Source organism: Equus asinus, chromosome 22 (assembly GCF_041296235.1).
Source record: "Equus asinus isolate D_3611 breed Donkey chromosome 22, EquAss-T2T_v2, whole genome shotgun sequence".
Classification (NCBI taxonomy): domain Eukaryota; kingdom Metazoa; phylum Chordata; class Mammalia; order Perissodactyla; family Equidae; genus Equus; species Equus asinus.
The window spans coordinates 16489556-16503591 of record NC_091811.1 but is presented as its reverse complement, the minus strand read 5'-3'; the positions used below and the strand labels follow the sequence as shown (position 1 = coordinate 16503591).

General features: G+C 42.2%; 1 protein-coding gene across 2 annotated transcripts in view; it reads right to left on the bottom strand.

Moving 5' to 3' along the window:
* DYRK4 (dual specificity tyrosine phosphorylation regulated kinase 4) overlaps positions 1–14036 on the bottom strand; it is a 47553-nt gene that overhangs the window by 910 nt on the left and 32607 nt on the right. For both annotated transcript variants that reach the window (XM_070493968.1, XM_044755561.2), the window contains 6 exons: positions 12955–13093; positions 10659–10740; positions 8312–8484; positions 6594–6654; positions 2678–2807; positions 176–348 (listed from right to left, as the gene is read on the bottom strand). In XM_070493968.1, coding sequence (XP_070350069.1) covers positions 176–348; positions 2678–2807; positions 6594–6654; positions 8312–8484; positions 10659–10740; positions 12955–13093 — 758 coding nt within the window. The remainder of the gene's footprint in view (positions 1–175; positions 349–2677; positions 2808–6593; positions 6655–8311; positions 8485–10658; positions 10741–12954; positions 13094–14036) is intronic.

Below are 14036 nucleotides of genomic sequence, written 5' to 3'. Positions count from 1 at the left end.
TAGAACCAAGTTTCCTGACAGAGGAAAAGTCCAAAAGTAAGAAATGGTAGGCTAGTAGCAAAGTAGCCAGGAAGAGTTATCCAAGGTTGAGTTCACAGAAATTGACATGCAATCCTCCAGAGATACTTGACCCTCTGGACTATGGGACTAGAACAGGTTATTTGAGGGGCTGTACCTTTTTTGTCCAAGTGATGATGCCCTTGAACCTTGTCCTTCCTGGGGAAGGGGAAATAGAGACCTGGTCTCCTCAGGGTCTGGGGCCTGGCCCGTGGTTTGCGGTTCCGTGACTCATGAATCCAAGCATGCTTGACGGCCTGGTCAGGGGTCATGCGAAGAGAAGGCTCCCATCTACATACCAACAAAGCCCCACGTGGGTTATTGTTTTACTTCCCTTTTCAATAATAAAACATTTTCAAAGATCCCAACAAAGAACCTTAGTAAGGTATAACAAAAATGGTTCATTTTTGAAAGATGCATTTAAGCCATGTTATAACTCAAAGATATCATAGAATAGAGATTTTGACATATAATTTTAAAGTAACTGGAAGCAACTTTTGGAAATAATCTTTTTAGAAAATGTATATGACAAGCCAAGGAATATCTTAGAGCCCAAGTCTTCTAGAGTTCCTAGAAATTCTCTTACAAGAATTTTATAGAAAATCTTAACCAATGGGATTTCGAGTTCAGTAAACTAAGAACATCAAAACAAAGAGATGCTTAATTTCAATTCCCAGACTACGGAATTTGGACCTCCAAATATATCACAAATAATATTACAGAATGCTAGAATATTAAAATTCTAAGGGGACTTAGATATAATCCAGCCAAACTTTTAACACAGTAAAAAAATACATTTGATAGAACCCCTAACATGGAGTCATTCTGCCATTCTTGAGTGATTGAGCGACAAGGCATTAACTCACAGAACCACCTATTCCAATTTTGAAAAACCCCAATTCTTTAAAAGTTCTTCATTTGTATTGAGCCAAAATTCACTTCCCAGGAACTTTTATCTAGTAACTTTGACCCAGGTCTTAATTCTACCCATTAGCACTATACAGGATGAGACAACTAATCCGCCTTTTATGTCATAATCCTTTAACTACCTGAAAACATTCACATCACTACTAACTATTGATCAGATCATATGGTTGCCACCTTCCAAGATAGGACATTTCAGCTGTTGTCTAACTGGTGTCCATGCTGGGACTAGCTTCTAAATGCAGGTAGATGGCATGGATATTCTAGACTCATCAAGGCCATAAATAACTCAAGCTCCCAGTTCTTTGTCAAATGAACTGCTGTTAAACTACATCTCCCCTCTCCTGAACTTCTAGAGTTAGTCTACAAAGCCTAGACACAGGGCTTGACATTTACCCCTCTTAAATCTGACTCAAAACTTGTAGTCTCTCAGTCCAGAGATTTGCTAGTTAGCAAAATATGGAGTGATGAGGTAACAGGCCCCATTAGCTTGACTGCCTTTTGCAAGTTGTGAGCAACTAGCTCTTTGCACTAAAAAAGAAAATAATTTTTTTCTTGGTTCTGAGCTGTATTCTGGATGGTTGGGGTTTCTGAATAACTCACCTCTGTCTCGGTAGTGAGTTTCTGTCGTTTGTTAATGAGCATTCCTTCCAGAGCCTCAGCAAGGGCTGCGGTGGGGTGAGGGGAAGGATGGGGCACAGGATCCTTCCCTATTTCCATTTTTCAGACAAATAGCATGACCTCCTAGCTGGGAAAACTTTTAGCAGTACCTGATGGTTTATCCTCGGAGCTAGTACCTATATTCCAGAGTGCACAAATGCCACAAGAGTAGTTTGCTCAAGCTACTCCATTCCACCAGAAGAATCAGAGAATATAAAGATATGGTCTTCTAAAAATACGAAGCAATTATCTAACTGACACAGCTAGAAGGGACCTTAGGGATATCCCATTTTACAGAAAAGAAAACTGAGGCCCAGAGAGAGACTTGCCAAATATCACATGGCTAATCTAGTTGCCACTTACCAAACCTCTTTAAAAACAGTGACAATAGCTCACATTTTCTAAACACCTTCGAAACTACACACTGTTCTGGGTGCTTTATGTGCTGTTCTTTTTTCACTATGACTTGACCGAAATACGGAACCTAATTTCTACAACATAAGCATATAGATTCTAAAAAGTTGTACATAATAAATGGTTTATAGCTCATCCTTTCCCTAATTCCCTAATCTAAGAGGATTTAGGCTCTCAACCTAGGGGAATGAGGCAGGGCCCCGAAACCAGCTTACACTGGATGTCTACGAAAACAGTTACAACAAGCACATCAAAGAGACTGTCTTCAATTCACGGAAGCAGAAGACATTTAGGACTTGCTACAACCTCAATGCCAGGTAAGTTGAGGCCAAGAAGAAAGCAAGCTCTACCCACACACTGTAATCCAGGGCAAGTCATTTAATCCCTTTTAGCCCCAGCCTCCATAACTCAAAATGGAGCAAATCGTCCGCCCTGCCAATAACACAGGTAAGCTGATGAAGCAAGGGATGAGAAAGCATTTTGTAGACTCTAAAGCTCTATGTTCAGTATTAATTATTGTTTTTACAACTGCCTCCCAGGCCCAGACTTTCACCAGCACACATGTGAGAAACTACAGTATTTAAGAGGAAATCCAGAGGCAAAGACACCCCAGCAAACTCACACTAAACACCTTCTGAGAAAGTCCAGGAAGGTGGTGTCGTAGGTTTTCAGCACCGTCGTAAGATCCTTGGAATCCGGGTATCTTTTTTTCCCCCTGTTGTTGGTTATATGTTTAGGAAAACCTTTGGAATCTTTAGAGATACAACATTCTGTGTTTAGTTCCAGGTGTAAATGTTCACTGGTCATATCACAGCTGTTCACTCAACCATGCTGCTTCTTGGAGTGGTCTTTGCAGCTCTCTCACTCTCTGTCCACACTGCCCCCTCCCAAACCCACGAACACACCCGCAGCCCCAGTCAGTTGAAATAACCACATGTAGATTGTTCAATGGATGCAATTAACTTTTATAAACAATCTCCCCTCCTAATTCAGTATGTTCTGAGCCTCCTTCCCACCACCTCCTCCCTGAATCAATCAAATAGTTTAAATGGTTTAACATTAACTAAGGTTAAATGATAAGGTTAATGATAATGATAATAATAATAATTAATAGTAATAAATCTGACATGATGAAAACATTCGGCTCTGAACAAAAAGGATATGGTCCATTGTTGGATTATCTATGCCCTTGCTCCTTTCCCACTATCTCAATAATGTGAGAATTTGGGATACCCATGGGGTATAACAAGAAAGTCATTTTAAGAGAATGATTTGCTTTCAGAGCTCATTTACAAGCCACAAAAGCAAATTAATCTCATTACTTCCTTATAATCAAATCAAAATTTTTTCCATAATTGAAATGATCAAATTTGATTGCTTGCTTAAGACACAGCTCGAAAATGACTTTCTTCGGCCATTTCCACTGATTAAAGCCCTCACCAAATGCATGACTTGCCATGTCTGAAAAGAAGCCCTGAAGACAGCTCCAAAGGTTTGCCAAGCATGCTTCGTGCGATGCTTTGAAGGGGAGACCACTCATTTGGACACCTAGGTTCTGGTGTGTGTGTTCAGGAAAGTTCATCACTTATGCTCACACCTTGTAAATGTTCAAGTAAATGGGTGTGTGTGTGTATAAGTTTACACATTAAACTGAATTCTCACCATACTCAGTGGGGTTCATGTAATGGACATTCTGGAAGGTGCAAATGAAGTGCTTCTGTTACTTTTGTAATCAATATAATTTGTAGGGCCTCCAAAAGAACATGCGTTCTTACTGAATTCCTGGACAAGACCATGAATGTGCATATGTGTATGTGCGTATACACACGTGGGTATCTATTTATTTATATGGATAAAAATGGGTTGGGGTATTGCATAGAGTATACATCTTGTGAACTCATACAAATCCTCACTTCCTTTTCGACTGTGGCACCAGTGCTCCCACCTTATCCTACTTCTCTTTTAACAAATCACCAAAGAAGAATCTGGCTCACAGGCTTATAAATAACATAGCTCCTAAAGTCATTGTTATGTAATTGTTTTTCTTGTACAAGTTTTTCTCACCCCTCTGGCCCTCCCCAATATCTAATTATTCTCTCCATCTCTTTCTTGCTGCCTAGAGCACATAGTATCTTACTACCTTGAGGAAACATCACTTTGCTCCAATTACGGGTGTTAACTAGGAGTGGCTGGGGTTGAGGTGCTGTTGGCAGCCCAAAGCTGGGGAAGGGAGAGCCAATAATTTAGGTGGACACAGTATTTCCCAAACTCACCTAATCATAAGAATCACAAGGAGCTTTTGCTAAAAACATAGAATCATGGGGGGTGGGCACAAAGGGTGAAGGGGTGCACCTACAACACGACTGACAAACAATAATGCACAACTGAAATTTCACAAGATTGTAACTTATCATTAACTCAATAAAAATTTGAAAAAAAAAAAACATAGAATCATGAGTCCCACCACAAACCTACTATATCATAGGTTATACGGGGGATCATGGGATTTAACATTTTTGCTAAGCAGCGAAATTATTCTTATAATCAGATAAAGTTCGGGAAACACTGAAGAGATGCAGCTCCCAATAAAGTCCTTCCTCATGTAGAAGTGAAGACATGTGGATGTTGCTACCAAAACCACAGCACCAATCTAAAGTCTAGTGCTGATGGTAAAAATCAGGTTCTCCTTGAAATGGATATGTGTATGTATTTGGTACCCTCTCACCAAGATGCCCTATATTTCCTTCCTTTTACTCCCCACCCACATACTATCTCTTGAATTCAACGTTATAGGCTTAAGAAGTAACTCTTCCCACAGTGTCTTTGTCTTGCAGGAGGGAACACCAATATCCTTACCTTTCTTTCCCCAAATCCTTTGCAATCCAAAAGGATGAATTATAGTTGGTGGACGGGAAAAGTATATTTGGGGTCAAAAGGCCAGTTCCATTGCCCCATGTACGAGTTATACCAGCAGGTCAGCAAGATCCTCTGCCTGCCGTCAGACTGCTCTGGAAGAAGTGTTAGTGTGTGGGCGCTGTTCTAAGGCAACCAGAACACTGCCCTGCTCAGAGGCAAGGTCTTCAAAGCTCCAGCCATGACTATAAGGTGACATTTAAAAGATTTAACCATTGGAAATGCATGGGACGGTCAGAATGGATGAGAACCTTGACACTGAAGTAGGATCATGGAGGACCTCTGCTAGCCAGACCTTAAACTTTCAGTTTCTGGAGCATGAGGAGTCCGAAGAGCCCTGGGAGAGGGGCCAGGGACCAGTGGCTGTGGCAGGGGCTCAGGGCTGTGGTATTTTACCAATGGGAGAGGAGCAGACTACATTTTAACCCCCACATGGCTGAACCAGCACATACCAACTGACCATCAACACGACTCCCTTTTGTTGAGTAGGAGGCCCCATGAGGGTATTTTTGACACTCCTATTGATTAGGCAAGTTATGGAGAGAAATTAAGTGATTTGCCTACCCATTTTGAGGACATTCTTGGGTGAAAATAAGAGGTGGGAGGGCTAGGAATGATTGGGATGCTATAGCCAGTATTAGCCTACAACTAAGCTGATGGCAATGGCTAGTCAGAAATGTCATTTCAGATGGCATGGAGTCCCTATCTGTGGAGTCCCCTTTCCCTTATATCTAGTTTTCCTCCACTTGGCTGATCTTTGGGCCACTATGGCTTTTTCTGCATGAGAATCTCTTAGCTTCTTGTGGTTCTTCAGAGGGATTTTAGATCTGGGATTGACTTCATCTTTTTAGTGCATAATGCCCTGGAAATGCTGTCTCATCTGGATCTTGTTGATCCACCTGTCCATCTTGTATAGCACCACTCGACTAGAAAGGCAGAGGATCATAAAACCCAGAGCCTGGGAACTGCGATGTGGGGGCAGCTTGGGGCCATGGATGAGGCTTAATCCCTGCAATTTGGCAGATATCCTACACATAATCGGCAAGCTACAACACATCTACAGCACAACTGTTCTGACAGTCTTTGCTTACCTATTTTATACCAAAGTTGCAATGAACCTGGGATAGTAAGGGTCTGGAAGATTAAGAAAATTTGAGCAGGAAAGAATGATGCTCCACTAATGATAGAATGTAGCAATGGAATTTTCCACTATTCTTGAAAAAAGCTTCTGCTCTTTGAATTCCCTGCACAGTGCATTGTGTGAGGGCGCAAGCTGCTTGGGAGTTGGGGAGAACTTACAGGAGAGGGTATAGTTATAATGTTTTAAGGTTTCAAGATCGGCTGACAGATCTGGGAAGGAAACTGGTCATTCTCATGTTCCTGCACATTTTCACTAAAAGACCTCATTCCCAATGTGACTCTCCCATCTTCTCTCCCTCATGCCACCTGGTACCGCTTCTCAGCATCTTTGTACTTTCCTGAAAGAAACTCCTAATCACAGCTTGCCCTTTGGGATGGGGTCAGGGGAAGAGCATAACGGGATTTAAGGTATGGGAGATGTCTTCAAGGCCTGTGACACATCATCAGCCACAATGGGAAAAAAGGAGTTAGACCTGGGGACTTACCAAAGAATGTCTGTCTCCTGGAGGCTTTCTGAATGAAGCGGGCTGGCGGCAGGCCCAGGACCTTCAACAAGTACAATGCAGTTGGTTCACTCATGGAGTCACATATTCAAAGATTGTTACAGCTGGGTGGGACAAACTTTGCCTGCTATAGATAAGGACCCAGGAATATTAAGTGACAATATCAAGCCAGTAGCAGAGCAGGCCCAGAGCCTGGGTCTTATGACTCCTAGTTCAGGACTATTTCAGCATCCTGAGCATCAATACCGGCCACGCTATTCTACATAGGCATCAGGACAAACTAGAGGTAGGCCACCCTTTATGGCAGCCAGATCTCACTGTCAGAGTGAGCAAACCAGTGTACATGCTGACCACCCCTGACCTAAGGAACGACATACCCCAGTTCGGAACACTGGGAAGGGAGGAAAGGAAAAAGATGGAAATCACCAGATGGACACCATTAGACCACCACATGACAAAATGCCTTCTTGAAAGAAAAGCACACAACTTATTTGTTTGCCTTTCCCCACTGCAACCTAGAGGGGTGCACAGAGATAGAGAAACTATAGGCCTAACCCTCAGCCCTGGGTCACCTATCCTTGCAGCTGGGTTCCCAGCCATGTCTGGCTCTCCTACTCCTCAGGATCCTCCTCCTCCTCAACCCCATTGACACCAAGATCAGGAGGAAGCTGAATCAGTTCTGGGATAGTAGGAATCACAACTCAGATCCCGTACTCCCCATTCTCCTTGGTACTGGAAGCAGGAGTAGTTCAGAGATGCTTCATTAAATCATCCGTCATCATCAACCTTAGAAGCCATGTACTCTGATCCCCTCATCTTACAGAGCTCTGGAGCAGGGAAGGGATGTGCCAAGGAGAAAGAGCCAGGACTAGATTCCCGGTTTACCGATTCCCAGGCCAATGTTCCTTCCACCATAGCTACCATGTATAGCTATTATTACCTAAATTATTTTAACACTTTATTATCAGTTTCAATCGTGAAATGAAACTATCCATATTTAATAATTCTCAAGAGTATGCATATCTCTATGACCATCTATAACTCTGAGACAATATAGAAAACAGAAATTTGGGATAGATAGATCGATATAGATAGATAGATAGGTAGATAGATAATACAGATAGATCTTTGTTCACAGTCAAAATGTCTTTGTTCACTGGGAAAATCCTAAAATGTGAAATTTCCAATTTTTGGGGTGGTTATTTTCTCCTATTTTGTCTAATTTAGCTCCATAACAAGATGCCTTTAAGTAAAATAATAATATATATAATAAATAATCATGTGATGAGTCCTGGTAAAGCCTTGTTAAAGGGAGATATTGATGTTTTTCCCAGAAAGTTAAGATAGTAGGTAATGACCAAGCAATACACAGCGTCAGTGAGTGTTGTGTCACTCTGGCTTTTAGATTCTTTTGAATATATTTGAAATTCTGATATAACAGTTTTATTTTAAGATTTCACTATTTACATTATGCTAGAAATTCCATTCTTTGCAGCTATTTAAATTTATGATAAAAATGCTAGACGTCAACTCAAAGTGTACAAGAGGGTACAAAATTTCAAAAATACTTTTAGGGAACTGCCCACCCAAAAAAAAGTGTACAGGCCACTGCCCTACGGCGAGTCTGAGGCAGCCCCCCGTTGGAGAGTGCAAGCTCGCTCTCCTGCAGCACCTCAGCGGCACGCCAGGCCCTCCCTCACCTCCATGATGCAGGCCAGCTGCTCCACTTCATCCTCCCCAGGAAACAGGGGGTAGCCCGTGTACAACTCCGCCATGATGCAGCCCAGGCTCCACATATCAATGGCCATGTTGTAGGGGTGGCCCAGAATCACCTCCGGAGATCGGTAGAAGCGGCTTTGGATGTAGGTGTACACTGCAGGGAAAGAAAGAGAAAGCTCACGTAGGAAGCCCTTCTCCCCTCCAGAGCAGCCTGCTCCAGGACACCTTCTCAGGTGAGGGTGGACGGTAATCGAGACTCTCCCACACATCCTCACTCTGCTTGGCAGGAGAGACAACTGACCAGTACTTATGAATCACATTACACATCTAATCTCATCAAATCCTCACCACAACCTGATTACCATGGAGGTGTTATTATCCTCACTTTACTGACCAAGAACTCTAAAGCAGGCATTGTTCTAGGGAAATAAATTTAAGTCAGCTAACTTAAAAAAAAAATATAAGACTAATATAAAGTTAAGTTTTCAAACTGTCAGATTAATTTTGGGTAGACATTTTCTGAAAGTATCATGATTTGGGAAAGGAGGAGTATCAAAATGGGAAAAGAAGCAGACAAAATGCATAATTTAAAAAGGTATATTCAATATATTATGTGAATTGTATAATATATAGGAAGAAAAGCTCAAGGAATCTAAGCAGAAGAGGATATGTAGAAGGTAGTATTGCAAGGAGCCTAGATTTTACAACATGAGGAGGCTAAGTTTGGAGAAATGGGACATTATAGTTATTTCCACATGCTGCTATTGGTGCTTCCCTCTATGGGGGTGGGGCAAGGCTTCCATAATCACTTCTCTGTTGTTTGAATTGGTTACAGTAGGATGTAATAATTTTGTGATTTAAAACAAAATAAAGTGTTAATAAAAATGACTTTTATACCTGCCTGCTTCCAAAATGGATTTTAGCCACTTTCCAATCGAAGAACCTATACACACGGTAGTTTTAAAAGATGGATTTGACCAATACTTACATAATGCTTAACATGCACCAGGCAGAATTCCAAGTGCTTTACACAGATGAACTCTTTCACTCCCTACAACAACCCTATGAAGCAGCTATTATTATTGTCCCCATTTTAAAATGAGGAAACTGAGGCATACAGAGATTAAATAAATTGTCAAGGTCACTCAGCTATAAGCGGCAGAGCTGGGCTTTGAAGCCAAGCAGTTTGTGACTAGTATCCATACTCTATATTGTCTCATGATTAAAGTAAAGACAGAGGGAGGTCAAAATATATATAAATGGGGAAATGGCGATCAGACACAAGAATAAGATAATTAAAAATTCAGTTCTGAGCATCCCAGCAGCCAAGATAAATGCTAATTAATAGGTTACAAGTTACACATCTTTCCTATCTGAGAAGAGCAAATGTATGAGTTCTTTGGGGGAGGCACATTATATCCTAGCTGGAATTTCTTACGGGATCCAGACATAAAAGATAAAGGACATATGTCTTCAAAAGCGGTGCTGCAGAATATTTGGAAAGATCCATGTAGTAGTCTTTTCTTCAGCCTCAGGAGGCTTCCTGTGACACCCCCTGCCAACATGAAGGACGGTCCCGTAACACAAGCTGTATATATCTCTAATCATTGTATCTATCATGGTATATTTTTATTTTTCTGTCTCTTCCATTGGACTATAGGCAATCTGAGGACAAAAAGTGTTCATTTTTTGTTCCTGGAACCCAGGATAATGATTGACACAAAGCAAATACTCAATAAATGTTTATTGAACGGTACATGTTCTCAACACCAAATGATAAAAGCCAAAAGAAGAGCCTATTAAATCAAGTTCATTGCAGGTTGTGCAAATGTACCCCAGGGCTGCTTTCTGGATTGCAGCCTGAACAAAGTATAAAACCTAGAGAGCCTAGGGCAGTGAGTTCCAAACCATAGAATGGCTATGTTTTCTGAAGTGCAGACTCCTGGGTACTCCCCCAGAAATTTAAATTTGGTACATCTGAGAAGAGGCCCTGGAAGCTACAACTTCAGAGGCCTCAAGTGATTCTGACGCCCATCTAGTTAGTTTGGGGACCCAGTGCTCTTGGGAAATTCCAAATCCACAGAATATGAGAGCTGCAAAGAACCCTTAACGGTATTTGAGTCCGACTTTCTCATTTTGTAGATGAGGAAACTTAGGCTCAGAGAAGTTAAGAACTTTATTCAAAGTCACACTTGTTCAAATCCACAGCCATTATTGTCACTGAGGCCAGGCTAGAACCCAGGTGACCTATGTGTGAAGCATTTGTTTCAGTAAGGGAAAGAAATCGCAGCAGGAAAATTCAGACAAAGGGATTGGAACGGGGCCTACCTTTCTGGTGTTCATAACAGCTTGATCCAAAGTCAATAACTTTAACAGAGACTTGGCCCTTTTGGTATAACACTATATTCTCCTAGAGAGAAGAAGAAAGATATATGTCAAGTTTTAATAATGTTGCCGTAGGCTCTCTATTTACCTAAATGCTGCCATTCTCCAGGACCCAGTTCAAAAAGCAATCACCTGCAGGTGGACTCCTCCCACTTCTTCTCCAAACCCCATTGTTCTCCCCATCCTCTGACTTCCCATTTGACTTGTGGTCTGTCCCTATTGTTTGGACCCAATATTTGCTGCTTTGCAGTAATTCTTTTGCAGATTTTATCTCTTTCCCCACATAGATTGTGCAACTCCTGAAGATTGTGGGTTCTTTTTATCTTCCTTGGCACCTGGTTCCATGCCTTGCTTGCATAAGGCCTTAGAAAGATTATTGACTGAATTTGATGTTGCCATTAAATGCCTCACCAACAGACTGCTATGACAGTAGAGGACCCAAAAGAGGCAATGATTTGATTGGAGTTTGTGATCCTTATGCTGACTCTAGGGAAAACGTGAAACCAGGTGTTCCAGTAGAGTCATGGATAAGAAGGAAGACCTCCTGAATGCTCCTCTCAGAGCATGAGAGTGTACTTCCCAGGGCTGGAAGATTAAAGTCCTAATCATGTTTTGAAGAATCTCGCTATCAGATGAATTACTTATTATGAATATCAGACAAATTGATTGCTTACTGAATCCCTGAATATTCTAGATATGGCATAGCAGTCCTGATGTAAAGCCTCTGGCACCACAAACTAAGAAAGTACAAATTTAGTCCATAGCACCTTTTCTAAAGAATATTTGTGTTTACTGAAAGAGTATGATCAGCAAAAGTCTTAAAAGAGTAAGACTTTCTAGTGTGTCCCTAGCCCAGTGGAAAGGCTCTTTAACTCCACGGCCTTCCCATCGTATTGGCAGAAATAGCTCTACAGAGGGATGGATGCATCAGACCATCACAGCTCGTGGATACTAACCGTTAAAATCCATAAGAATAACTCCCTGGTTCTTGAACACAGACTCACCGAACACTCTCCCGGTTGTGTGTCTATTCCAGTCTACTTGATCTATTTCTCAAGGAAATCTATCACCTGATATTTTGGCTACCAAGTATCTTACGGATTTCCTTGATGAGAGTCAGTCCCTGAAGCCCAAAGACCATGGTGTTGACCCTTTGTGGCTGCAAGACAGGATTAGGAACTTGAATGTGGAGACTAAATCAATGTACCACTATCCTTGTGAGGCTCTACTAGTCAGCCCTGAGAGAACATCTTTATCTTGATAATCTTTCATTGCAAAAATATCCCAAATTTACCTAATAAGTTGCATGTTTTTGAAAAAAATTTGTTATATCCATTTTGGGGAGTGAGGAGAAGGGAATGAGGAAAAGTTAAGGGATATTTACATATCTGTGAGGGTTGTTTTTGGAACCAGCTCCTGGCTCCATATCTTCATACCCTTATACTTTTTCCCTAGCTACCTCTCTGTATTCCTCACATTTGCAATCATTAACTCATCTAACAAGCATTTACTTATTGCCTCCCATAAATATTGCCAGGTACCATGTTAGGTCCTGGGAATAAAATGGTGAGAGGACATGGTTCCTAATCTCACGGAAGCTTGTAGTCCAGTGGTGGATACAGATAAAGAAACAATTCCTACACAAAGCAATCAGTGCAATAATGGAGCTACATTCAGAATACTAGCAGGACAGGTAGGAAGGGTACATATATTTGGAGTAGAGGAAGTGGTCATGGACTTGCTGTGCCCTAGGACCAACTCAGAGTACAGTAGATATAATGAGGACTTAGCACAATAGTGCTCCATCCCCCTGCAAGACACATGTCTCTGCAGAGCAGAAAGGGGAGAATGTCGGCCCCAGTGTTGAACTCCTATGGACTACAGTTACTGTTGATTTTCTCACTGAGATGGCAAAAAGGGCAAACCTACATGCCCAGGACTTCTCACTACACATCTTGATGCTCAAGACCCCAACCACTCACCCCGCATAGGAAAGCCCTCAAACCTTCCTGTTCCTGTCTGCCTCAATGACACCACATCACTGGTTATTGCCCCAATATCCCTGCCTTAGTCTTTCCTGTACCTCACTTGCTTTACACAACCTATAAACATGACTGTTTGGTTTCACCCTGGAGCCTGGGCCATGATGGCTGCCCAGTTACCACTGGGGAATGGAACGAGGCAAACAGTTTTTGCAGGTGGGGAACAGCTCTCCTGGCAGGACAGAGGTTGTACTCACAGGCTTGAGGTCGCAGTGAATGATTTTCTCTACATAAAGCATTTGTAAACACTTCAAAACAGAGAGGGTGAAGCGCCGAACCACTGACAGACTGAAGCCTTGAAATCTGTTATTCTTCATCAACTCGTACAAATTGATTCTAGGAAAGAGAGAGAGAGTGATGTGTATCATGTAAAAAGTGTAAAGCTGAGTTTGAACCTGCAAACACTCCCATACCACCTGGTTTCCCCGAGGTGGTAGTAGGCAAGTGTCAGATCAGGAGGCAGGGCTTCTGTGTCCTATCAACTCAACTTTCCCATTGATTCATGGCGGACCTAGGGTGAAGCCCAACTGTGTTGGCCTCTCAGATGTCCCCTCGTTTCCTATGTGACAGGGTCATTTAATCACTTCATTATGCATGTGGGTGTTAAGAAGTTGGACCAGACTTCCAGAATATTCATAGTTCTTCAAGCCCTAGGGAAGGCTACAGGAAGTCCACCAGTCACTCCACCAAGCAGCCACTCCCACCCAGGCCTGAGGAGGCTGTCTAAAGATATCAAGTTACTGATGGGTAAGGGAGCAAGACAATGGACAGATGGGACTGAGGCAAATGGAGAAGCCCTACCCTATCTAAATCCAACCTGGCTCTTGGTCCCACCTAACTGTCATCTTGCAGGGATGAGGGCTTGCTCTTGACAGATCATCCTAAAAGCCTGCAATATATAAAAGCCAGCTATCTTATGTGAAATCTGATGACTTACAGATGTTGGAAACTAATGCAAAGCATTTTAAAAAGGAAAACTTATCCAGGGGCTGCTAGCCTGTGGCTTCTGTGAAATGGGGAGAGGAAGGAAGGGCACAATCCAGGAGCAACTGCGCATCAGTCTCTTCCCCATCCCTCCTATTCTTCCATTGCTGAGCTTTCTCTAGCTCTGGCACTATTGAGGAAGCCATTCACTCTTGAGGGATACAGTGGAGATGTGAGACGTGGCTCTGGCCTCATCCTGACTAGCTGTGTGACCCTGGACAACTTCCCAGCTTCTCTGCCTTTGAATTCTCCCTCCACACACTTGCCTCTCCTGACCTCTCAAAGCTCTTTTAAT